The sequence below is a fragment of the Aulonocara stuartgranti genome (assembly GCF_965226115.1).
Source record: "Aulonocara stuartgranti genome assembly, chromosome: 20".
Taxonomy (NCBI): domain Eukaryota; kingdom Metazoa; phylum Chordata; class Actinopteri; order Cichliformes; family Cichlidae; genus Aulonocara; species Aulonocara stuartgranti.
Window position 1 is genome coordinate 1789924 of NC_138956.1, and position 27681 is coordinate 1817604.

Consider the following 27681-nt stretch of genomic DNA (forward strand, 5'->3'; position numbering starts at 1 on the left):
TGTACGAAGGCCAACAAAAGCATGAGTCTACAGAAATCCAACCATGAAGGACAAACTGAAGAAAGATGCAAAACAAATTTAATGAGGGACAAATAGGGTTTCAGAAAAGCTGAAGAATACAGAGCTGGAATTAAAAAGTTACTGAAACAGCAAAGTGATTAAAACAAGACTGAAGGAAAGCTGAACATGCTGTTCATGTTGTGGATTCATCTCTGCTGATGGAAGTAAACAATTTTCTTTCTGTAGGAAATTACATTATTCAGTAAAGTCTAAAGTGTTGTGGTGGCTTGGATATACTTAATCTTTCAATCTGCATAAGCCTCAGTGACTACCTGGTAACCAGCTGGCAACAACTATGTTACTGGGGGAAAATGAGCCAGCTGGTTGAAGGTGGTTAAAAGAGGTTCCTGACAGTCGGTGTGAAACTGATTCAAGTCTAAAGATGGGACAAATGTTGTGAATGTGTATTAGGGAAAAATGTGTATTTCCCAACAAGTTGGCTGGTGGTTGCAGGAGGGTGATTATGATAAAATGACGGCACTGAAAACAGAACAGGTCTAGTGTGTTGCAGGTTGCCTGCATGGAAGATGGCTGCTTATCTGCTAACACTCACCAGCTAATTGAGAAGTGATAGTGAAAGGCAAAACTTTTACTTTGAATTCAGTCTCTGTCTCCGGTTTGTGTTGCACTTTTTGTTTAGCGATTAGTTGCTGAGTGTTTGTGTTTTCCATGCAAATGAATGAATGCTAATATTCTTATGACCAAAGCATTCACAAGGAGGTTTGTGGTGCACCTCCCTTTAAGTAGCTGACAAATGAAGTAGTGTGTTCAAAAGTTGAAACCAGTTCTCTGAGGATGAAATGGGGTGAAAACAAAGCTCATCAGTGTTGCTTTGCTCTTGATATCACTGGAAAAAATACAGTGGCATAGTTTGTCACAGCTAAATTGAACACGTGCTAAAATTTCTTTCCTGTGCTCCGTGCTGGAATATCTCTGTAACGGTAGCATAACTGTAATACTGAGTTACAGATTATACTGCAATGTGAGCCTGTAAAATGCCTGTGAAAGTCAACAGCACCGTGAATATAGCTCCATTTCTTTGATAATATTTCATGTTCATGTTTGTTTTTCCACAAAGTATGACCGTGCAAAGACACTGTTTCATTCTCAAGAAAGCTTATTTCAAAATGTGTTTTGGGGGATTTTCACTCGTCCCTCCACTGTTCCAAAAAAGCTGCGACAGTCTGTATCTGTCTAATTTTCAAGGTTTGCAGATGACGGCAGCGTCGGCATGCTGTGAACTGGCTGGTGGAGCCTGGTGTAACATATGGGACTGTCCGGTCTCTCACAGAGAGTAAACAGGCCGATAACAGACCATTTATCTAGATCTGTGAAACGACGTAGCTACAGCATTGATATAAACACCAACCATAACTCACACACATGCACACACACAAACGCACAGCTACGTGTTAAAGTAAAATATGTCTGACATTTATGAGTGTCCGTCCTTATTCCTCTGACAGGGAGAGAATTCAGACAGAATGAAATCCTCATCAACATGGCTGCTGTGCTATAAACCTCTCGTTTGCTGACTGACAAAGAGAAAACTGGAGGAAGGGGGGGGGGTTGGACTGAACACAGTCATTGTGTTTCTGCCTCTGTAGTGGTCTGCCAGGAAGACACAGAGAAGGAGAAAGAGAGACGACAGCTTAGGCCAAAGAAATGAAAAGATGTTTGATTTGAGCTCCCCCACAATACACATTTGAAACAGCTGTAGGAGAGGACAAAAAGATGCAAATACTGACATAGGTAGCTTTCCAACCTCCGAGACAGAGTGGGTAGCAGAAAAAGGGAAGCAAATTATACAGATAAGTATGGAAACCCGGACATTCCTGGAGGGCTCTTGAAAAGTCGCCATCAGTCAGCAGTGAACAATTAACCAAAAAGGTTTAAAACTCGAGTGTCTCATGCACACGTACACACACATGCTGCCTCATCTTAATGCTTGAGTGGTAATGGTGTGTTAATACATCCGAACATATTAAGAATTTATATCAAATTCACCATCCTAATATCTTGCCTGGAGCACAAATTAGTACAAATTGTCTGCTGCGGGGTGGCGGCAACGGTAGCGGCAACGGTGGCGGCGCGCTTGCTAATATGTCAGGACATGCCATGTGTCACCAGGCTCCCCCTTTCACATGAACTAATATCCTGTGTGATTTAGCAAGACAGTAGTTGTGCTTGTGGTGTGGAGAGATAATTCCCTTGTTTGAACTGCATTAAAACTTCATGAAAATCAATGATGGAGAACCAGGGATGTGGTGTGGGTGACTAAGAGACAATCTGGCACAAGCTGGTCTCATATCAGTGAGGGTGATTAGTACAGAGATGGAGGAGAGGCGGGTGCTGGATAGGTATGTGGTGGAGGCAGATGGGAGTAGTTTGACAATAAAAAGCATAAATCACTTTGCTGAGGTGTAAGAGAGCGAGTTGCATGACAGAAGTGAAGAGAGAGCTTAATCCAATCAGAGAGCCATGAGTATTTAGGTGATGTTGAGGGTATGTTTTCTGCGTGCTTGTTTTCATGCTGATTGATCTAAAACGGTTGGATGATTTATGGCAAGGTATTTTTTATTTATTTATTTTCTGACAGGGATGAGCCCCTCTGTGTGGACGCCCACGGTATTTTCCTTTCACATTTAAATCCCGACGAGCCAGATGCCAGTGTTTTTCCCTCTCTTTTACACTTGTTATTTTTATCACATCGTGCATGCAGGAAATCCTGCTGCGAGCAAACACTTTCCAATTGTGGTCACTCACTCACTCACCCGCTCGCTTGTTCAGGGATGCTAAGCGGGGTGGGGTGTGGGGGGAACTAGGGACAGAGTGGATGCTGTGTCGAGAAAAAAAAAATCAATCTGCAGGCTGCATTTAGCCTGCACTTTTTCCAAGAGGAAGCAAGTTTTCTGGCTGATGTTTTAATTCTGATCACTTCCATTTGTTCACTTTGTGTTGAGCTTTCCCAAGAAAAATAACCGCATCAGTCATTTTTAGCAAAGGGTCATTAGTGACATACGTGGAAGCGACTCAGCCCTCTAGCTGCTGAAGGAATTATGACTCCAGCTACCGTGTATGAGCAGAGAGATTGAGAGCGGGGCAGAAAGGGAAATGAGCAATTATGAGATTATTGTTCTGTTGTCTAATAGTTAATGCATTTCTGTTGAGCTTTGGGAACAAGGAATATTCTCCATAAATGAGAAAAAAGTATCAACCGCTGCTCCATATTCTGATAATTGAATGCATGTTTTGATGGTCATTTGTTGTTACAGTTGTTAAAAATGCTGTATGGCAATTAGTCAGAACGTGTTCTCCAAGCTACCCATGTGGAAAATAAAACCCAACTTATTTTGTTTCTAATTTTGTGCTTTATTCCATTCTGCCTTAAAAAATTGTATTTATTAAATTCTGGTTAGTGGGAAAGATTTATTTCCTCTCAGAATAGCCACGAGGAAAAAAAGGAGAATAAGATGTGTATCTCCCAAAGCTTAGCTACTTGTTTTTTCATTTTACTGATACCTTGGATGTTGCACAAGTCCTAGAAAAACTGCGCTCTGTGAGATGTTTTTAAATCTAGTCCCTCCGTAAATCCATTATACCAACGCTGAAGAAAAAGGGTCAAATAAAAATCTTTCCTTCACAAAATGTTATTTCCAGGAATGTTTCTTATCCATAAATATGCAAACATATTTAGAATTCTAAATAAGTGCTTAAGATCAAGCATGTCCTCTATTGACAGCTTCTCTTCTTTCCTCCTCTCAGGTTTCCCCCCCACAGGACTCAGTGTTTATCATAACAGAGAGGGACATTAGAGCATGGGAGGAGTCAGGCTCTTTAGGGGGCTGCCATTGATCAGTCTATTTGTGATCAGCAAACACAATATGAGCACAGCGCAGAAAGTGCAGTGCTGATATAGTTCTTGTGTATCTACACTGGGGCACCGTCTCCTGTCAGGAAAAAAAGCCACTTCACGCCAGCACTTACAACTTCTATGAATTACCATCGCACAGAGATGCTGTGGCAGAAGATGAGGAGAGACGTGTGCTGGAGTCGTCGACACAGAAGTGAATAGAAAACAGGGTTGAGGGGAGAAGACACTAGTGGTCGAGTGTGCGTGCCTCCTTTCTCTCCATGCTAATTTTCTTGGCAGGCTCTTAAACAGAATTTTAATTTGCTCTGTGTTTATGATTCAGAACAAACGCTGCCATCTCAGAGGCCAATATAATCTAATTATTAATACAAATGCATGGACGTACATGCGCTGATGGGCACACACATGCACTAAGAAATGTATTTTGTATGTCTAATTAACTTGGCAAGCTTTCAGGACTAATTTTCCATTTCAAAATATGCTCTTTGTGAATAGAATAATACGAGCCTAAAGGAAAACCTTAAATATTTATACATACTTAATATGTGATGTATAGAGAACATCTAGAGTGTGCTATGGATGCTGAAAGTAGTTTCATGCTAATTTCTTGGCTGGAGCTGTGCCAGAAGGGTCAGAGCAGAGGGAAAATGAAAACACCTGAAGAACAAAATAATAATGATAACAAACATCTGATTTACTAAATTGTTTTTGTGCTGGTCAAACTTTAACAGCATGAAAAGCTCTGGATGCAATTAGAATATCGTGAAGCCCGCACCTAAAAGCAAACAAAACCAGAGGGGACGTTTACCTCGCTGGTATTTCTGTTCATCACGCCAGTACATTAACTATACCTGATGAGGGACTGTCAACTCCTGTTGCTGTTTTGCCAGCAAACCATCTCAGTGTTTAACATGAGGCACCAGATGTTGATGAGTCCAGATATCCCGTTCATTCCAAGAGAGGCTATGCACACAACACATACTGACAGTCACATTAGCCTGACTCTGGCTCTCACATGGAAGCAGTTTCTTAATATAGCTCTTTAAATTGTTAATTGATTAGTTTTGCAGCTATTTTCTTTACTTGTGATGTTACCAGCGCTGTAAATTTGACTGTTACCACTTTACCACCGTCATCATGTTTGCAGCCCTGCACGGTTGCTGAGGGCTTGACATACAGCAGGTGTCAGTTTCGGTATGCCTCACTGTATCAGAGTCAAAGCCGTCTCCTGCTGTGAAAACACAAACAAAGAATAACAGGGAGGAGACTGAGATGCAGCTGAGAACCGAGGATTCAGAGGACGCTTGATGACTTATGACTACTTGTAGGTTGTAGAGATGAAGGTTACTGCTGGGGTTGGAGAGTACAGCCCGAAGACATCAAAACATGAATTAATTGCATAAAGTGTTGCTATAGAAACATAAGACCTATGATGAAATCTTGCATGTTTGCTGAGTTTTGGACTTTTCCCCAATTCTTTGGTTTGGTTGGTTGTTATTTACTTTAGTCTATCCATTAACAGGTCTATCAGTGCACACATGTTGTTAACCTCTTACTGAACTAGGGTCTCCTGGGGGTAGCAGCCAATCCCAACTGGCTCTGGGCAGTTGGGTTTACAAGGGGTGAGCCTTGCAATAGTGCTCTGATGATGGGAAAAAAAAGACAAATAGCGGTTACAGCTTGCAGCCAGCAGCATTTCTAAGTGTAAGTACATCAAGGGTATTTTCCATCCTCCTTTTCCGATGAGCCTATGGCATTGATTAGAGGTTGCCTCATTCAAAGGATGAATCCATTGCCATGAGGTGCTAGGAGCAGCACTGTAGCAGTGACACAGCATAAATCAAATGTAAGTAGCCTAGATAGTGTTTTCAGTATATATATAATATAATATAAAAGTATAATATTACTACTTTGGGCTACTGAATTTATCTTTTCTTATAGCCATTGGTTCCTCATGATATTAGTTCATTTCTGTGTCCATTCTCCCAGGTCTTGTCTCCGGTCTGTCATGTTTCTATGTATGTTTATCCCCAAGTTCATGTGTCTTAGTCTGAGTCTGTGTGTGTTACTTCCTGTTTTATTTTCATAGTCCTCTGTCTCGGACGTGTTGTGTTTACCTTTTGTCTCTTTAGTCTGACATCCTAAAAAAGGTCAAACATGGTGGTGGTAATGTGATGCTCTGAAGTTCCTTTGATGCTTCAGGACCCGAATGACTCACTTATTATGTAATTTACTTTTGCACACAGGTTCAGGTAGGTTTTTCTTCCCTTAATAAATGAAATAATAATTTATATAAAATCAGGAAGGGTGCAAATACTTTTTCACTACACTGCTCGTTTTCCTGTGGCTCTCTAGTTACAGCTCCAGCATTCACAAAATGTTGCCCAGTGCCAGCTGGGACCTTAAAAGTAGCAGATTCAGTCACCTAAATCATACAGTGTCATATAAAAGGGTAACCAGTGACTTTTTCTTTCTACTTCTTTACAAGTATTGTGTTAACATTTGACAGATCCTGAAACACAAGGGCTTGAACTGTTTAAATATTTACAGCGCTAACTAGAAAGATTTGTGTTTCCATTTTGACAGGTTCCTCATACTAGATGTGCACGTACATTTGTGTCTGTGCTTGTGTATTTAACTCTGTTTGTGTGTGAGTGTCTGTGAGAGAGAAAGCGGGAGAGGTCCCCAGTGGCAGGAATGACATTTGAAAGAGGCACCCCACTGGGACCAAGACAGCTATCTCAGTACTTACACAGACACACACAGACACCCACACAGAGTGCCTGGTTATTCTGAGTCGGGGCAATCTGTCCATCTGTTAGTCTGTCAGTTGCACGTCATCCTTAGTAAATGGGGTTAACAGCCACTGCTGTATTAAGAGAGGCAGGGATAACAAGTCCTCATGCCAAGGAGAAAAATACGGGTGGGGGGGGGGGGGGGGGGGGGGGGGGTTAGAGAGGGAGTGAAATGGCCACGAAGATGAAAAAGCAGGAGAGAGAGAGGACGCATTGTAGAAAGTGTAAAAAATTCTCTGATTTAGAGCCTGTGATTGAGGATAATAGTTTCCTACCCTGCTGAGTTTGCTGTGGTGAGCTACGAGCAAGAGGGAGCAGAGGGAAAATGGGACGCTGAAGTGGCTAAGAGAGGCTGAGAAAAGGAGGGGTCATTTGTGAAATAGCAGTAGGGCGAGGTAAAGCAGATGAAACAAATGAGGAGGAGGAGAAGAAGGAGTAAAAGGCGGAGGGGTGTGTGAGAAAGAGATCGTGATGAAAGTAGGTGCCATTTTTGAAATAGAATGGGGAATTTTCAGTTCTAGTAAATACACACACATTATGGTGCACACACATATACACTAAAGACGGCAACATTTCCATTTACATGTTTTTATTTTAGCACTAAATGCACAACTGAGCACAGCTTCTACGTGGATATGTATTTTGTGTGTGTATATTTAAACACATACACTGCAGTGTGTCGTGTTCTGAGTCATTTAGATGAATGTTTATCAGAGTTTATTGGAGGCTGTGGCCCCCTGCCTGACTCAATATCTGCCAAACTGGTAATTATTAAAATCTTGGCATAACACAGCCTCAAACTGTTGACACCTTCAGTTGTATTACTGGGCTAAGGACCCCCACCCCACCCCCACCCACATATGGTTTTCCAGAGCTGTTTCCACATGCGAGTACTAAATCCCTATGAAATCCAGTTCTATGAAGTGTGCCCTCTTTTTATTTGAGAAAAAAAGTTCTCAACACTGTAAAACCTGCAAGTGCAGCAAGCTAACCAAAAAGAGCAGTTCTGCCAACAACATATCCACCATCAACAGCAGCTGTGTGCACTGAAAGAAATTTGTGTGTGTGGTCCTCCACAGAAGAGTCCCAAGCAAACACGGAGTGCATGCTTCCTGTCTTTGTCCACTTTACTTTTCAACACCCAAACCAAACACCCCACCAAGTTCAATATCTCAGGCTACTGAAGGGAATTACCAAACCACAACGGCTAATTAAATGCACATTCTTTCTCTACTGCAAAGCAGACTGCTATGAAACAAATACATTCAACTACCTAAAACAATCCTTAAAAGTATTCAGCAGCATATGTTGATAGTCACTGTTAAATCCAGAATTTAATTTAAAGTCCTTCTTCTTGCATGCAAGGTTTTAAATAATTTTTTAAATAATCAGGCTCCATTCAATTCAATCCAATTCAGTTTTATTTATACAGCACCAAATCGCAACAACAGTTGCATCAAGGTGCTTTAGACCCTACAATAATACATACAGAGAAAAAATGAAGTGCTCTACTTTTATGATTAGGCTTAAAACATTCTTTTTTCCTGAAGCATAAAAGTCTTTTTGCTGCCCCTCCCTTAGCCTGGTTCTGCTGGAGGTTTATTCCTGTAAAGAAGGAGTTTTTCCTTCCCACTGTCGCCAAGTGCTTGCTCATTGGGTGTTTGTATGATTGTTTGGGGTTTCTCTGTAATATTGCAGAGTCTTTAACTTACAATATAAAGGGTCTTGAGGTGACAATTATTGTGATTTGTCGCTATTAACATAAATTTGAATTTAAATTGAACTGAATTGAAACAAAAAGTTTTAGTATAAGGTAAGGCCCCACCTTGGCTAGGGAAAATGCACATTCTCCAAGCAGTTGGCAAGTGATTGATCCTCCTTGCAACTAGTCACTTGAAGAATGCCACAGTTGCCCGAAGGCTGCAGGAAAGACAAAAACCCGTCTCCAAACACTTGCCCAGAACTCTCTGAGCAGCAGTGGAACTATGAAAAGTACAACACAAACCTAACACGGTGACTGTTTGCTTTTAAAGTAGATGTGGTGCCTTTTTAAAATATTAGTTTAATCTTTTACTTGGAAGGGCAACATTATCATTCTTTCTCCAAGTTTCAGTTATGCTAAATAGACTGGTACTCGTATATTATTCTTCTACTCCAACTGAGCACTCAAAGTGCTTTTTATTACAATCCTCGTTTACTCACATATTCATGCAACAGGCTACTTCACCATGCAGACTGGAGTTGAGAATGATTGGACGACCCACTCTACCTCCCGAACTTGGTGTTTAGTAAGCGACTGTTTGCAGACGAGTCAGTACCTTCCAGGATTACTGCTTTTTCCTTGTGGCTTTTCTGTGGTTTAGCAATTGATCTCACAGCAACTGCCAGCAACCTCTAGCAATCACTCACCAGCTGCTCCTCTAAATGGCGGTTGGCAGATGGTCACCAATCAGTCTCAAGCCCTGTGTGACTGGGATCAAAATCCTATTTTAGGATTTCACAGTGCGAGATAAATAAAGACGAATGCTGCCCATGTTATTAAATATGAAATCAGGACTTACAATAAAGCATCCTCAAAATTATGTCAAATAAACAAGTTATTCCCAGAAGATCTTTAACTTTTTTTCAGCAGTGTTACTACCACCGTTTCTGTTTAAACCACAAATAACTTCAATCAAAACAGTTCTAATAACCAAACTATTCGATCAGGGAGAGTCACTTCATATGTTTTCACCTTTGACGCTTTCTGTGTGTTCAATAAATAATCAGTAATTTTAAAACTATAAAAACATTAATGAAAACATGACTCAAATAAAGTAACACATAAAACACAGCAGTTTAGCTACAAGGCAAAGAATGACGAAAATAAAGAAATGGCCTGCCAGAAAAAGAAAAAATCACTTCTGTCGTAGGTTTTACGTCAATCTTTATTTTACCATGTGTCTCAAATTATAATAATAACCAAATTAATTGAATTAATTAACATTAATATGTGTGTTCAAGACCCAGTGAACCTTTACATTCCTTCGGTAGAATCCACATCCCGACCACCTTTTACTCCCCTCCTGCTGAGCTCTGTGTGCGGCTGCTCTTACTAATGCTGAGTCAATTACTACTGCAGGTGCCGAGCCTAAAAATGGGCCAAGGGTTGTGTGCGACGGTGGGGGGTTCAGTTAAGGTGTTTACTCTGTATGTGTTCATTTTCCTTGGCTTTGTATCTGTCAAGCTTCTAAGAAGAAGAAAAAACAATTAGTTCTACAAGAAGGAGAAGGGAAAATGGAAAATAAGAGTTATTCAAAGAAAGCTCTAAAGCCCACGTGCAATCTATACACACTCCATGTATTCTGAGTTAGGGGAAGGAACTGTGAGGAAAGATGATGAAATGATTATGAACATTATGCAGTTGTTATAGGATATATAATGTAACATTTTAGGATGTATAATTATAAAATAGTTCATATTTGATGAGGAGAATGCACATCATCATGAAAGTCCATATAATTTGTGTTCTGGAGAACTTGACTGCATTGTGCAAATGTCTTTTGTCAACCCTCATTTCTTTATATTTTGCAAGGAAAATGGGAAACAGTCGAAGCGATTTAGTGAAATGTGCAAGCGTAAATGGAAATACAGCATTTTAAACTAAATAAAAAGAATCTCTGAAATGTTACTGCTCAAGACTGTGAAGAAAAGGTTTAAAGCAAACACACCATTAATTGTCTTACATGCAGTCTAACACAATCCAAAGTCGGTTGCTGATGAGGGGTCATGTTATACCCAAAATACACCAAGACCCAGTGGGCTTATGCGCACACTGTGTGAGTCAACAGAGGGAAGGTCAAGCGAATTGTCCTTCGAGGTGCCTGAATGTCCATCTGTTACTCAGCATTCCAACCAGTAACTACAGTAGTTTAATATTTGACTTGAGACTGAATTATAATTAATTTCTACAGAAGAATTTTTTTTTTTTTGAAAAATCTCCAAATGCATGCAGATATTTCTTCTATAGGAATCGAAATATCAGTGCAATCTGTTCGGTGGCTGGTTTTGCACATCAAAGTGTTGGACTGATGGACAGCCAGATGGACAGATCAGTCAACAATTATCTTTACCCTTTGGCCTAACTCCTAGTGCTACAAAAAGAGAAATCTGAAAGAAAGATGAGAGAGAGATGGGAGAGAGACAGAGTGCTTTTCACAGAGATATTAATTGGACTGGGCTTTGCAGGACTGCTGCTTTGTCTTTTTCTCATCAACAGAGCAAATTAAGAACTTTTCAAATATTTGTTAGCCTGCTTAACATATTCACTGGGTCGTTCACTGCAACTTGCCTCATTTTTAAATGCTCTTTAAACAAAGTCATTGTTTTCTGCTTTAGTTTTCATTGCCATGCAGTGCGCACCCTTTGTTGCACCCTGGGCTGACTCTTTGTAATGGAAATAACTGCAACTTGCAACAACTGTTTGAAAAGCCAAAACACACACACACACACCGAAGTTCACAGCTGAAAGACTGAACATGTATGTGCATTTGCTGCACATCACGCACACGTGAAAAACAAAGTCGAACGCATCTGAACACATGAGCAGATTCACTGTAATTACATATTGCGTGTAAGCTGTCAAACTTGCACACAAACAGTCGCACTGCATAGTTGCACACAGTGCTCCTGACAAGGCTCATTGTTTGTCCTTGACATTTTCATGTATTTGATGAAAGGCTGGTATGAAAGGGCCATGTGTTGGCATCACAAATCTTCAAATGTGGAGTGATTTCTTTGTTCCCTCTCTCTTAGCTGACTCAAGGGACTTCTGTGCTCGGGGTTGACTTGTTAATTAACCACATGGCTGACTGATTCAAATGTGTGTATAGAAATTTGCACACAAAGTGGTAGTTACAGGAGATGTGAAGGGACTTTCCAAATGTACCCTTCATTAGTACTGCAGCAAACTGGAAGTGCAACCAAACAGTATATGGAGAAACACTCATTATTATTCCTTCCTAAGTTACTATTTTAATAGATAGATAGATGGATAGAGAGATGGTCATAAATCTAAGCATAAACTGCATATTTTATGGCTCATCTTTAAATATGTTTTGCTTAATTTTTAAATGGATGGACGGATCAAATACTTAACTTGTCCTACAAGGTCAGAGATCCAAGAAGGTATTCTCAGTGCTGATATTTTTTCAATATCTTGTAATGGTCTGTGTTTGTCTGGGTCAGAGAATGATGTCCTTGTTCCCCAACATAATTTACAAAGAGGTCATTAAGGGGAAGGGCAGACCAATTGTGATGGCCAGTTGTATTTCCTTGTCTTTTTCTATGGTTGCTTATGCGTTAAAGTTAGCAAACATAAAGCAAAATCTTTGTTTTTCATTCTCAGTGCATGTGAAGGCGGGGACGTGTGAGGTGATTGCTGCCCATCGCTGCTGCAACAAGAACAAGATCGAGGAGAGATCTCAGACTGTCAAATGTTCCTGCTTCCCTGGACAGGTCGCCGGCACTACTCGGGCCATGCCGTCCTGCGTCGACGGTAGGTGTCACTTTATTGGTGTTCGGGTATCTTTTGCGTGCGCTTGCGTAGTGCCGCTGCCTGATGTGCACCTGTTTTGAATGTTGGCTAAAATGCCTTAGTATGGATTTGAACTCATCATATGTTTTCTTTGTCATGCATCTCAGGCAGAGCACTAAAGTTCAGATTGCTTTAATCGACTCTGAAAGAAAAAAGTGAACACTGCATTAGCAGATGAGCACATTTATGAAGATGAGTGCTGACAGTCAGGCCACACGGAGGAGCAGTCAGTATCAGGAGAAGAGATGCTAGAGTTAGCAAGAGGTTATTTGAAAGAGACTTTGTTCAATGCAGGTGCTACATATGACCAAGCCCCCTGTGTGCTGCAGTAAACTGAAAAATCTAAGAATTGATACACGACCAGGTAAACCCTGATTTACGGGCCAAGGCATAGAAGCCATCAGTATTCTCTTGGCAGCGTTTCTGTGTACTGGTAGCCAGAATACTGACTAGAAATGCATGGAAGCAAAGTGAAGCCTTTCTCCCACTGCCTGTTTTCTGTGCTGTTTCAGCAGACTAATTTATTACATACACTGCCTCTGTCTGTTATATTTTTGTGATGAATTCAGAAACATTCTGAATATGATGGATTGCGTGGGGTTATATTCTGAACACAATCAATTCAAAAGTAATTAAATGTTTGCTTCTCAGGTAAACCTTAAAGGTGCAAGAAACAAAAATCTGAACTATTCCAGACAGAAAAGGGAACGTCTTCATCGCAGTAGATAAAAAATGGAATCTTGTGTTGTTCCACAACTATACTACAGCGCCATGGTCCTGAATTATTGTCTATTAATGTAATGTTGATACTGAATGTACCAGACATATGTTAAACTGCTTTCATTCAACCTATTTATGCATGCATTATTTGCATTATTTATGTATGCACTCACACCAATCAACTAAAGTTTGGACAAATATTAGGGTTTTATCACAGAAAGAAGTCCACGCTGCTCCCTAACTTTAGGTGCTCCTGCTGCACAAACCCCAGTCTTGGTGTGAGATATGAGCATACATATTCGGCACATCCACAATCAAACCCAACCACCTCCTGCTGACTCCGATATATTTCATAAATGTGCTGCTTAATTTCCAAAGGTAATCCAGCAAGTGATTATCTTGCAGCTAAATTTAACAATTTAACTGTGAAGAAACTTAATTTGTAGGAGATGGGGTTGGACAAATTCTAAAATGGATTATAATGAAGCAGCTCAGGAAAAATGCACCATGAAGAGGAAATCTTGTGTTTTTGTTATTACACCGAATTTATCAGTAGTCAGCGTTATGTAAACATCAGAGGACTCCCAACAAGAATCTTGATAGCAAAAGATATTAATCTGCAGGAAGTATTATCTTTACGAAGCTCTTTTGTTCACTGCAAATGAGAAGTTGATTTTTTAGACACAAATGTATTTGGGCATTTTACCCATAAATGAGATTAGTGTTTAGTGATGAACATTCGAAGCTATAAAATATTCCCGTATGCCTGGAAACCCGTCATCCACTAATGCCTCTGTGTTTACAACATCAGTATCCAGCAGGCCCTCCAGCCTCGCAGGGTGGCACTTGATGAAATAACTGACCCAGTCTCCATTTCTCAGTTGTTTCTGGGTTTCGGGTGAGCGCTCAAACATGATGAAAGATACAATACAACATGGCACAGTAAGATGAAGGGCTGGAATGGTGGAGTACATCTTACTTACTTATGGCACCACAGATATACAGTACCGTGAAAAAACTATTTACCCCTATCCTTTCTTATTTTATTTTATTTATTTTTTTGCATATTTATCACACTTAATTGTTTCAGATCATCAAACAAATTTGAATATTAAACCTGAACCTGAGTAAATACAAAGCACCGTTTTTAATCTTTGAGTTTAAGGGAAAAAGTCATTACACCCTAAACCTGACAACTAGTTGTGCTTCACTTGGCAGAAAGAACTGAAACCTGTTTGGGATAAACAGCAATAAGGAACTGTGGCCCACTCTTCTTAGCAGAATTTTTGCAGAAAAACCTTCATTTTGTTTTTATTACTGAATTGTTCAAAGGTAGACTTGCTGTGTGTTTCAGATCGTTGTCTTGCTCCATAAACCAAGTGAGTTTGAGCTTCAGGGCATGAAATGATGGATGGGCAGGATTTTTGGTAGAGAGCAGAACTCCACTGTACGTACACCCAGGTCCTGAATCAGCCAAACAGCCTTAGACCATCACACTACCACCACCGTGTTTGACTGTTGGTATGATGTTCTTTTTATGAAATGCTGGGTTTCTTTTCATTTTTAATGGTCAGAATGTTTTGTAGCAAATGTGAGATAAGCTTTTGTGTTCTTCTGGATCAGCAGATTTTTGCTTCCATGGTTACCAGTTTCTCCCTGTCTCTTTCCTATTGTTGAGTCATGGACACTGACCTGAACTGCGGTAAATGAGCCCTGCAGTTCTTTAGATTCTGTTCTGATTTCTTTTGTGACCTCCTAGATCAGTTCCCAGCAGGCTCTTGGATTTTTTTTTTGGTAGGCTAGACCCTCCTGAGAAGATTCACTACTGTTTCAAGTTTTCTCCATTTGTGGATAATGAGTCTCGTTTGCTGGAGTCACAAAGCCTTAAAAATGGTTTTGTAACTCTTTTTAGACTGATACATGTGTGTCAGCTGTTTCATTAGTGTGTGGCACATTGTGTTTCTTTTTGAGCTCTTCTGTTTCACTGTGTCAAACTGGTTCTATTCTTTCAAAAGGCCTGGCCTGGTCAACGGCAAAAAACAGTTAATTCATGATTTAACAACAGGTAGGTTTGGCCAATAAATTCAATCATGAAAAACTGGATTTTGTATTTAATTGAGTTATTTTTGTCCTGCTAAACAAAATACTCATATTAACTCTCAGAGTTCTTTAACAATGATGACAGTCTTTAGAGTCTTTAGAGTGACAGTTAAAGAAAAAGGATTCATGACAACAGCTTTTATGTATTCACACATCCAGTCAGTCAGCTGTTTTTTCCTTTGACATTTAATCATGTTTTGTTTCTGATATGTGTTATATTTTCTGATGGTGTTTCATTATTTGTTTTTAACCTGAAGAATCTCAACAATCTCAGCTGGTTGTGGCTAATTAAATTCACATGATTCCTTTGCCCATGAAACCCATGCCTCGGGTAACTATCAGCATTTTAAAAATCTTTTTTCTATTGCTAAAAGTTTTATTTCACATTAGCCTGAAGGTTAATGGGATCAGTTGTCGTTAACAGCATCTCACTAATTATCTCGTGAGTTTTTATTTGTTCAAAACTGTGTAAAATGTTGAAAAAAATGCTGCACTTGCAAAATCGGTTTTAAAGAACGATGGTGATGTTGTCTTGCATAACATCACCAAATCATTAGCCCCTCCAGGAAAATGAATTATTTCCTAATTACTGTTAAACAGAGGAAGACATTTTTAACACAGCTTTTCCAAACATCTTAGTTTGTATTTTGGATCCAGGCGTTATTTCACTTTGCACACAGAAACAAATTTACTTTCCAAAAGCCAAAAACTACCAGGGTCAGAATTATTAGCACATCATTTATGTATCCTTTTTTATAGAGAACAGCCTGCTGTCGCTTGCTGTTGCAGTTTTCAGAAAGTCTTACATACATCTCCTGAGCAATCCCAGCCAATTCTTCTCTGCAAATCTCTCAAGCTCCTCCAGATTTGATCTTTGGTGGTCTGGCATGGACCCTGATGTTCAGTTCACCGCACAGATTTTCAGTGGGATCAGTCAGAGCTTTGTGCAGGTAGTTTTTTACCAGAAGCGACTTGTGTTTTGGGTCAATGTCATATTGGAAGAAAGAGCGATTGTTTGAAGTTTTCTTTCAATATATTCACATCTCTTTTTTTCTTCCTGATTCCATCCACCATAATACTCCCACCACCGTGTTTCACTGTAGTCAGAGAGCTCTAGTTTCATGTCATCTAATCAAAGGACACTTGAGTATGCATAATCTTTCTCCAAGTTGTCCTTAGTATACTTCAGTGTGGCGTGAAGGTGTCTCTTCTACAGAAGTGATTTTTTGCAGCCTCACACTCCATTCCTGTGCAGAGTTCTAGTGATTCAATTCAATTCAATTTTATTTATATATCGCCAAATCACAACAAAAGTCGCCTCAAGGCGCTTCATGGATACAGAGAAAAACCCAACCATCATATGACCCCCTATGAGCAGCACTTTGGCAACAGTGGGAAGGAAAAACTCCCTTTTAACAGGAAGAAACCTCCAGCAGAACCAGGCTCAGGGAGGGGCGGCCATCTGCTGCGACCGGTTGGGGTGAGAGAAGGAAGACAGGATAAAAGACATGCTGTGGAAGAGAGACAGAGGTTAATAACAGATATGAATCAATGCAGAGAGGTCTGTTAACACATAGTGAGTGAGAAAGGTGACTGGAAAGGAAAAACTCAATGCATCATGGGAATCCCCGGCAGCCTACGTCTATTGCAGCATCACTAAGGGAGGATTCAGGGTCACCTGGTCCAGCCCTAACTATATGCTTTAGCAAAAAGGAAAGTTTGAAGCCTAATCTTGAAAGTAGAGATAGTGTCTGTCTCCTGAATCCAAACTGGAAGCTGGTTCCACAGAAGAGGGGCCTGAAAACTGAAGGCTCTGCCTCCCATTCTACTTTTAAATACTCTAGGAACAACAAGTAGGCCTGCAGAGCAAGAGCGAAGTGCTCTAATAGGGTGATATGGTACTACAAGGTCATTAAGATAAGATGGGGCCTGATTATTTAAGACCTTGTATGAATTCTGGATTTAACAGGAAGCCAAAACAGGAGAAATCTGCTCTCTCTTTCTAGTCCCTGTCAGGACTCTTGCTGCAGCATTTTGGATCAGCTGAAGGCTTTTCAGGGAGTTTTTAGGACTTCCTGATAATAATGAATTACAGTCGTCCAGCCTGGAAGTAATAAATGCATGAACTAGTTTTTCAGCGTCACTCTGAGACAGGATATTTCTAATTTTAGAGATGTTGCGCAAATGGAAGAATGCAGTCTTACATATTTGTTTAATATGTGCATTGAAGGACATGTCCTGGTCAAAAATGACTCCAAGGTTCCTCACAGTGTTACTGGAGGCCAAGGTAATGCCATCCAGAGTAAGAATCTGCTTAGATACCATATTTCTTCTTTGAGACTCATATTCCTAATTAAGTCATTCACGAGTGTCTTGGCAGTTTTTCTGGTGCCTTCCGATGTCTCTCACTAGTTTTCTTTCCAGATTGTGTGAAATCTTTCACTTCTTACCTCTGCCAGGCTTGTTCTGTGCTGTGTGCCTCTCTTTGAATTTCTTGATGATACTTCCGAATCCAGTTTTTGACACTTGGAAACACTGTAATAGATTTATATATCCATGTCCTGCTTTGTGAACACCAACAATTATTTTTCTAAGTCTAAACTGATTTATTTAGTTATTGCCATGATGCCTTATCAAGTGACAGCTCTGGCTGAAGTTCTTAAATAGAACATAATCTTCAATTTTAACTTGATTTTACAAGCTTTGAGCATCACAAAGTTAAAGCACATCATTGTACAGCAGGGGTTTGTGCTGTGGTGGGTGGTAATAATATTGTGTCAGGGTGGTAATAATATTGACCATGGTCTTTTTTGCTTTTTCTGCAATACTTCAGAGCAACCTTGCACACCTTTGCAAACCCTGTAAATTCTAAAGTTGCTATTTTTAGAGGTTTTTTTTTAATGGTTATTTATTCTAAATGCTATAATGTTTAGAAATTATATAGTGAAAATCCCTTGCTCTTGGAAAAAAAACAACTTTAATTTTCTAGGGTGGCTAATAGATCTGTCCTCATTTGTATATCTAGTAGATGTGAGGATCTGTGTGGTCAACCACATGACAGATTAACTTTAAAAAAACAGAAAACAGCCTTTGATGCCGCCTGATTGTGGTTGAGTGAACAAAGAATGTTCTACTACATAAGAGATGTTTTAACAGCGATGCTCTGAGGCTCACAATGGTCTGCAGCTTGCTTTGTTTTCAGATTCATGAATCATTTATTGTTGGTGTGTTGAGGCAAAATGCAGCAAAGTGCAATAGAGGCAGACTTTTCAAATTAATTAATAATGACCAGTGTTGGGCAATTTACTTTGAAAAAGAAGTTAATTATAGTTACTAGTTACTTCTTCAAAAAAGTAACTGAGTTAGTAGCTGAGTTACAATATTCTAAAAGTAATTAATTACTTGAAAAGGAACTATTGCGTTACTTTAAAAAAAAAGTTTAACCCTCTGGGGTCCAGGGTATAATTGTCCATTTTTAACTACTTTTGATGTTTCCTCCACATCTCACCTTTAAAAACTGTTTACTTGTTTGGTCTCATCGTTTTCAGCACAACCTCACGTGTCTGAATCTACAGTCATGTTTTCATTTTTTACAGACTGTATTAACACAATTGATCTAAAATCAGACAAAAAAAACTAAATCCGAGGAGAAAAAGTGATATTTTTACTGTAACAACCACAAACATGTTTAATGAATCATATTTCATAATGTTAAATGCAAATATAAATTGTCAATCTTAAAATCCTATGCACAAGTTTTGCAAACAACAAAGTTATTTGCATCCATTTACCTTTTACCTTGATTTTTTAAATAACCATTTCAAACTATTTACAGAACAATCAGCTGTTCTTCAATAAGATGCCACAAATTATTTGTGCCACTGCAAAAACATCATTTCTGTCCACTATAAAGGAAACATCACAGCCTGATACCTGCAGCTCTGACAGCAGCAGGTGTATCACTGCTGTTTCTACCTGGAGACAGCAGTCGCCTCAACACAAAACTATCCACAACACTACACACTAACTACACAAGACAACACATTAACTACACACTGCAAACACGCTAAACGTCACAAATCTCTCACGTCTCAAAACTCGCTCTCTCTTTTTCTGCTGTCTCTCGCTCGCTCTCTCTCTCTCTCGCCATCACTCCTAAAACGTCCTCTGTTTTTTGTTTTGTTTTTTGCTCATAAGCAGAGAGGTCTCGCTGCGCTGTCCTTAGACAGTAAAAGTGAGGAAACTATTGAGGAATAAACAGGCATATATCTTGTTTATCATGACTCTGGTTTTACTGGCCCATCAACACAATTTATAAACTGGTATATGTCACCTTGTTGCTTTGTCTTTAAGTGGTCATGTGATTGGCTTACCACGACTACTTTATTCTTCCTCAGTCAACCAGCAGCACTCATATCATTGTTTTGCCCCCTTAGCTCCAGGTGTTGTGCCAAAAAGTGATTGCTGCCTGGGGGAGCGCAGCTGCTAAACGCTGTAGCGCCCAGATTACTTACAGCTCCTTCCGTTAGGGCTGTGCGATATGACCAAAATCTCATATCCCGATATAAAACATCTAAATATAAACATACTTAATAAATATAATAATAAATATACTTTATTCTTCCTCAGTCAAACAGCAGCACTCATGTGATTGAGCAGAGTGAAGCTGACCCCCCCACCCACTTGAAACGTTTGCCCCCTGAGCTCCAGGTGTTGTGCTAGACAGTGATGGTGATCACCGTCCGCGGGAGCGCGCAGCTGCTTAAAGCTGTAGCGTCCAGATTACTTACAGCTACTTCCGTGCAGCTGATATAAGGTGCTGTGAGCTGAACACAGCTTCAACCATCTGTTTGTTGAAAAATAGTAACGGACCGCGTTTCCTTGTTAGTAACTGTTAGTAACTGTAATGGCGTTGTAACGATAGGAATAGTAATTAGTTAGATTACTCGCCGTTACTAACGGCGTTACTTACTTCCCATCACTGATAATGACTTACATGAATTGAGTAATTTAAACATCCACACCAGTTTTTCAGTGAACTGGGACGATGTGGTCGCAAAAAGCATCTAGATCTGAGTCGAGCGATGAGAGGCCTTTGCAGAATTAATAAATGAAACAAGCTGAAATATAATTTTATATTTTCCATATCATGTTTTCCACATTGGTTTTTGTTTGTTGAGGTTTGACTGGCGCTCTTTTGATTGCATAATCTCGCTGTGGCTTGTTCTGTATGGTGCTTCAATGGGCGCTGATTTGAGAATTAGTGCTTTCAACTGTTTATCTCAAAGCACCAAAGTCGTGTTATTATAACTGTACCGGATAGAAACCCACATTTATTTTCTGGAGGCTCTTTGTTCATGTGAAATTTTGGTGTCAAAATTCACACACGCACACAAGTCTTGGAAACACATGAAAAGACATGATTGCACTTGCATCTTCATCAAAGTTAAAATTAACTCTGTCTCTTCTTCTTGTAGCCTCCATTGTAGCTCAGAAGTGGTGGTGTCAGATGCAGCCATGCATGGAAGGTGAGGAGTGCAAGGTGCTCCCAGATCTGACAGGATGGAGCTGCAGCACAGGCAACAAAGTCAAGACCACAAAGGTTTGTGTGCACACTTTACGCGTCCTCTCTCCCTGCCGTGCCATCCATTCAACACATACATGCATGCACACACCTAGCCAGACCAACCACAGAGTGATCCATTTTCACCTCTATCACGTTAGACTATATCCTTCTCTTCTCCCTGCTTTTCTCTCTTATTTGTCTCCGTCCCGTCTTCTTTCTCCTTTCACCCAATATCACTTTTTTTTTTACCCAGTTTCTCTCTCTTTACTTTTCCTCTGGACTCATCTTGGCTCCAACATCAAACATTCTCTGAAGAAAAATAAGCCCAACAAGAACAAGGCAAATAAAACACACACGCACCCTGAATATGAATATCACAATTCCCTTCACTCTCACTTGCCCTGCTTCCCTGCGTCTGACTGGCATGCCATCTGACTCGATGCAAAAAGAACTCGCCACATTTGATACACTGGAGTGGTAAATGCCCTGGAAAAATTTTTTATGCTCTCATTCTTCCACAGCACGGTTTGTGCAGTGTGTGCATGTGCACATTCTTCCCCCCTGTTAAGTTTCATGTACTGGCAGTCTGTCTGTGTCTTTGTGTGCGTGTGAAAAGGTGTGAATGCACGCTATATATCTTCCTGCTCAGCCTACGTCTGCACCTGTTGGCTTCTCTTCAGTGGCTTGACCTGAGCAGGCTCTTAGCTGTCTGTCAGAGGAGAAAAATTTGTGCGAGACTCACCTCTTGTCACTGTACGCCTCTGTTTCTAACCTCCATCCTTCTCTCTGCCTTCTCACCTTCCATTATTCATGGCTCGGTGCAGACCTTTGTTTTCTGCCTAAATAATTGATTGAAGGCGTGGTCAGAGAGGAGAGATGCGTGCATCTCCGTGGTTGGGGGGAAAAAAGTGAGTGGTGAGAAGCGCTTAAGGCACACATGTTCTTCTCACGCCTTCCCAGAAAGTGAACAGTGATGGTTAAGAATTCTTTTGGCACTGCTTCCTCTGCTCACCTCTCACCTAGCTAAGTGGCTCGTGCCCCCTGAAGACCTTTTTTCCCCTTAACAGCCCCTCCTTACTTTTACCTTTTTTCCCTGATATCATTTTCAGTTCTTATCTTAAGCACAGATTTGTGTTGTACTGCTCTTATAAGTGTAACTGATGTTTCCTCGCTCAGTTATGTCAGACAATGATACAAATAGAAAGAAGAGTCGTCTGGTTTGATTGGATAAAGCAGCACATGAGGTTTGATGCTATTTGAAGACAGTTAGATGTGTGAATGTGTGAATGTTGCTGACCAATCCAGCTCCAAAGTGGACATTTATAATTAAAGTAAACCAGTTTCAGGCAGGCACTGCTTCATCAGTGACTCTGTTGTAGTTTTAAGGAGCACAAATATTTGCTGTCTCTTGCATTCAGGTCTTTGATCAATGATCAATGATCTGTGTGTGTGTGTGTGTGTGTGTGTGTGTGTGTGTGTGTGTGTGTGTGTGTGTGTGTGTGTGTGTGCGCATCTGCACTATTTGAGAGCGTTAGCTGATGTGTTCGCTTGATGATGAAGAGTGATTTTTTTTCTCCTCTCGTGTCGTACGCTGAGGTCAAGATTCGCAGGCATCCAGATCAATAGCATCGAACGTTCTCTTATGGTCCCATTAAGACCTGCTCGTAAATTGAAATTGACGATAGAGTGTGTATGAGAGGGAGAGAGAGAGAGAGGCAGGGGGATATGGAGAAAGGAAAAAAGAGGCAGGAGGAGATGGATGAAAGAGAAAAAAATCAGTGGAGAGTGAAAAGAAAGGCAGAGGTGATGGGTAGATAAACGAATAACGAAAACACTTGGGGAAAAAAACAAGCATAACGGTCAGCAGACAGCAGAAGGTAAGAACACACAACAGGATTTGGCACTCTCTGTCATTCCTCCTACCTGGAGACAGGGGGAAGGAGGAGCGAAGGAGGGAAGAGGGAGGAGAGGAGGAGGGGTGAGAAGACAGCTAGATCAATGCCAAATAATATCATATGTATGAATACATGCGCATGGCTCAGTCTCCAAGCTGCAGAGCTGCCATAGAAAGCAAGGAAGGTGTGTTCGTCTTTGTGTAACTGCTCGTGCAATCGTGAACAAACAAGGACAACAATTTAGTAAGGAGTATAGGGTTTACCTACCTATATACTGCAGTGAGTGTACATCATACCGAGTAGATGTGGTGTTCTTTAAAAAAGACATTCAGTCACTTTAAACTTTGATAAGTGACCAGAATGGAAAAAAAACTGTAAATCCCTGAAGTGTGGCAGTCAAGATGTCACAAAACAAAACTGTAACATAAATATTAGTAATGGTACGTTAACTGTCTGCAAGCTAACTAAAGCTTGCATGCTAACTTATATTTAAGCAAGGGCAGTATTTACTTTGTATTTTGTATATATTTGTTTTCTTTTCTTTGTTATTTTTAAAAAGTTCTTCAGGAAGTTTGCAGTGAAGCAAAAATCAGATGTTTACTCTGAATACACGAACATTATGTGGGAGTAGGTAATTGATAATAGGTATTGATTTGTAAATAATTGGACATGGATAACTTGAACTTATTATATAAAAGAATATTGTGCAGGATAAATCTGACTCACTAGGCAGCTCATTATCTTGACAATACTTTATTTAAAGATATAACACATCTTGGGGGTCAACTTGGAAGAAAGGCAGATTTGAAATGTAAAATTATATTTGGATGCATCTGTAATGTAATACAATGAACAAAGGCAGAAGAATTTTAATCACAGTTTTAAAAATAAAATATATTTTATGAAAGTTTGACCTTATGCGACCTTGAGTTAGAGGCAGAGTAATGTGATATTTATAAACCCCGTATTTCATTTCCTGCATATGTTGTCAGTGCAAACAAGCATATTTTTTAGTAGCTCTGTATAACAATATTACGAACAAGATATTTACCATAAAGTGGTAAATGGCCTGTATTTATATAGCGCTTTTCTAGTCCCTAAGGACCCCAAAGCGCTTTACACAACCTGTCATCCACCCATTCACACACACATTCACACACTGGTGATGGCAGCTACATTGTAGCCACAGCCACCCTGGGGCGCACTGACAGAGGCGAGGCTGCCGGACACTGGCGCCACCGGGCCCTCTGACCACCACCAGTAGGCAACGGGTGAAGTGTCTTGCCCAAGGACACAACGACCGAGACTGTCCAAGCCGGGGCTCAAACCGGCAACCTTCCGATTACAAGGCGAACTCCCAACTCTTGAGCCACGAACGCTAAAAGAAAGTTATAGAAAAGTAATAGTTTAAATATTTATATAATAGCTTCTAGGTTATACGGCTTTCGTCAGTTTTTGACCTATAAATCATTGAGCTGACCTTGAAGACCTTGGTCGATGTAAGCCGAATTTAAATTGATTGTTAACATGACCCCACTCTACTCCCCTACAAATTTTTATTAGATTTCATTCAAAACTTTTCAGACAATTGTGTTTGCAGACAGAATGGCACCCACACAGTACACACACAAACACACAAATATAACCTCCTTGACGGAAGTAACCTTAACAATGGTTATTTGTGTTTAAAAATAATAACCTTAGAAACGAAAGAAGACTTTTACCTTGTAATATAATTCAGAAAATGTAAGCTTTTGCTTTTCTGTCTGTCCCAAGTGTGGGTGACACTGCCTTGTAACACCCGACTGTTGGTTTTGTTATGTACAAGGAGACATTAATGAAAGAAAAAACAGAATATTTTAATTAAATTTGTTTCAGTTTGATTTGAAGTTGATTTTGTTCAATTCGCACACAAACTAAATCACATGTTACACAGCTTCTATGACTTGTGTCAAATGTAAATAAATGTACCGCTGAAGGAGACATCTGCCTTGTGGCCATGCGACTACGGTAGGCAGCTAAATCTTTGGACTAAGTACAAAAAAGGCACTCGTGGGTCTAAAAAGGCTTGTAGAAATGACACCCTAGCACTTCTTGTGTGCTTTCTAAATTGAGATCTAACTATCTAAATCCGCCCTTTAATTGGGCACAGAAACTGCAACCTACAGGCATATTTGAACAGGCAACTGGATGAACACCTAAAGGGACTTTGACTTTGCACCTTCAAGTATAGCAGGCAGAGAGATGCCGCGGTGTGCGTGCATAGTGAACTGGCGTGACAACAAACACCTGCAGACTCTTTGATCCGGCACAGGAGTAGACGCCTGAAGGCAATGGGAGCAAACCCAGGAAGGGTGGCCTGGAGCCATCAAGAGTAGATGCAGTAGTTTCAATTGCCAGCTTGGAAGAAACACTGCTCTGAGCTCTCTTAGTGATGGCTGGTATTTACACTTTGTTAGCTGGGACCCAGGTCAGACAAAAGAGTGTCTGCCCCATGAGGAAATAACAGAGAGACAGCATGTGTTGGGGCTAAGAGGGGAAACCACTGGGAAACTCAATAGGAGGGAAAGGCATGCAGGAAAACAGAAGAACCATCTTGGAGAAGCTGGTCTATTATATGCCCGGCACTGGCAGTTATACAGCAGTTTGTGCCTGTTTGATCACTGGCTGGTAGAAAATGTCTTCTAATAGCTTGAAATAAACCAGAAGTGAGCGTATGAGCAAAGAAAAAGCGAAGATGGATCGCCGAGATAAGGAGGCCATGTGATTAGTGCAGCCGTCTCGACAAATAGACGAAATGACATGGCAGAGGGCCAAGTGCTGAGGGCTGCCTGCCACGATTCAAGCTTGTCTTGTTTACGTTCCAGAAGAGACAGAAACCGTGTTGGTCATGTTTTCCACCAATAAGAGACTCTTCCTGTATTTTTCCACATAGAAGCCAGCACTGCATTATTTAAAGCCTTTCACTGACATGTAAAACCAGCGCTGGCTCTGTTCTCTGTTCTCTTTGCTGTTTCACGCTGTTTTCAAACTTTTTGGGTTCTGTTAAAATGGTGACCTTTGACTCACTTCTTCCCTTTCTTTTACAGGTGACCCGATAGTCCCGCCCATGTCTAGAGGAGCGTTAGAGAACGGCGGTGGAAGTACTTACACAGCACAACGGACTTATAAAATCGTAAGGAAATGGACTCTGATGGACATCAGTGAGGAACCAGTGATTTTTCCTGTGGATATTCAAAAAACGATGACTGCTCGCCATCTTAAGCAGAGCTGAGTGTCCTCGGGCCTTCACTGCGAAAGACTCAGTCACCCACAATTCTTTACTGCTTCTGAAAACAAAGTGAACTCCAACCTAAATGGCACTTGATTAGATGATGAAAAAAACATCTTTACAACAAACTATATTCTTTATCTCTCTTCTATGGCTAAGTTGTGTTCCATATGCATACTGGGAATTGCAGAAACTTGACTCTAGACAGCTATTCTGTATTACAAAACTAGCTAAAAAGAGGGAGTGGATCCAGAATGCTTGCCTCATGTAGTCTGGATGACACATTTAAATTTAACTGTGCCACACATGACACATTTGATGCTGTCAAAATGTTTCTGAAACTGAACCTCTTCTTTATTCAGATTTCACCTCCATACGAATATTTTACCTTAAATAGTTTGTTGCTTACCACACATGCCATTTTTTAAAATGCAGAGACAGTTTGTCAGTCTTCTCTTTGCTTTTGTTTTTTGACAGAGGACAAAATCCTTTCAGGGGTGAGGTTAGACTAATACCAAGTAGATGTTACGGTATATTGAAAAATGTAAACGTGTTTAAACAAAAGAAAAAAAAAAGCAGTCCATGGAATCAAAGGGGCTAAAAATAAATCGATGCTCTAATGGTTTTAATATCTGTGTTTTTAAACGCCTGTTAACCGCTATTGAGTACATGTGTCAGTATTATATTAAATGAATAAAACCTTTCAAAAGAAAAGAGAAATCTCAGTCGTTTGCTTCAGCCCTCAGGGGGAAGATTATTCAAGTGCTTCTTGTCAGGACCCTCACAATACAGCTCACAATACCAAAGCTCTGAATTGTTTCTCAATGGCTGCACGGACCTGCTAGCAGTGCTGATAACATCAGCATGAAGTTAGCTCCCCCTGAAATAACAGGAAACGCAAAACCGTGGCTTTGTAACTGCTGGTGTTAATTGAGTTGGCTTGAAGAGATATCATCAATAACTGGTAATTACTTTGCTGTTCACATAATGCATTAATTTTCATCGTGTTTATTTCCTGGAGCAAACAAACAGCTTCTTATATTAACAATTGTTTTGTCAAAGCTAAAAAAGAAAAGAGGAGCAACAAATACAGAACTGCTCCTCTCCGCAGGCGTCATCTGTGATCTGTAACTGACAACTTATTCATCAGGTCTACACAAAATCTCTGTATTTAGCTGTGTTTTTACCGCAGAAATTTTAGGCAGGCGAGGAATGAAAAAGGATATTTGTATGCAGCGCATATGAGCCCGGACTGCAAAAAACAAACTGTGCTCATAAACAAAATTCAGTGCTGAGATTTTGTGGCTCTGTTATTTGGCATTTTGTGAAATTCAATCAACAGGTGAGTATTGGCAGTGATATTATTCTATGAACATTATCTTGATACAGCTGAGTGCAACTCAAACAATAGCATAACTTGGCTGTTCTGCTGTATTTCCCATTTTGGCAGTGAAAGCACATCCTAGCCCAAATACCCAGTTCATGATCGTATAATTTCTCTTCTATCTACAAACCTACCATTCTGATACATCAGAAGCACGAGACATTATGCAATTAAAAAAGAAATGTTAATGCCCGAAACAGAGACTTGGATTTATGCAAGTACAACATTAAATTTATTGGAATCTGGTTAAATAATATTTACTTGAATCACATCCATTCAGTTTTTACACACCACGTTTCCTTAATGATTACGATTTTTGAATAAATAAACTGATTTTATAAGCTTCAGTAACATTTTACTTAAAATTATTGCCTCGTGTTTACTGATTATATATGAGGTACTGTGCAAATCTCTTAAGCCACCATTCAATGTCAACAGGAG

The 27681-nt window shown here is 40.1% G+C and overlaps 1 protein-coding gene across 2 annotated transcripts in view; it reads left to right on the forward strand.

Moving 5' to 3' along the window:
• The window catches only part of LOC309696275 (chemokine-like protein TAFA-2), a 94669-nt gene extending 68119 nt beyond the window's left edge, over positions 1-26550 (forward strand). For both annotated transcript variants that reach the window (XM_082517435.1, XM_082517436.1), the window contains exons 3-5: positions 12116-12265; positions 20602-20726; positions 25675-26550. In XM_082517435.1, coding sequence (XP_082373561.1) covers positions 12116-12265; positions 20602-20726; positions 25675-25686 — 287 coding nt within the window. In that variant the 3' untranslated portion in view covers positions 25687-26550. The remainder of the gene's footprint in view (positions 1-12115; positions 12266-20601; positions 20727-25674) is intronic.
• Positions 26551-27681: the final 1131 nt, after the last annotated feature.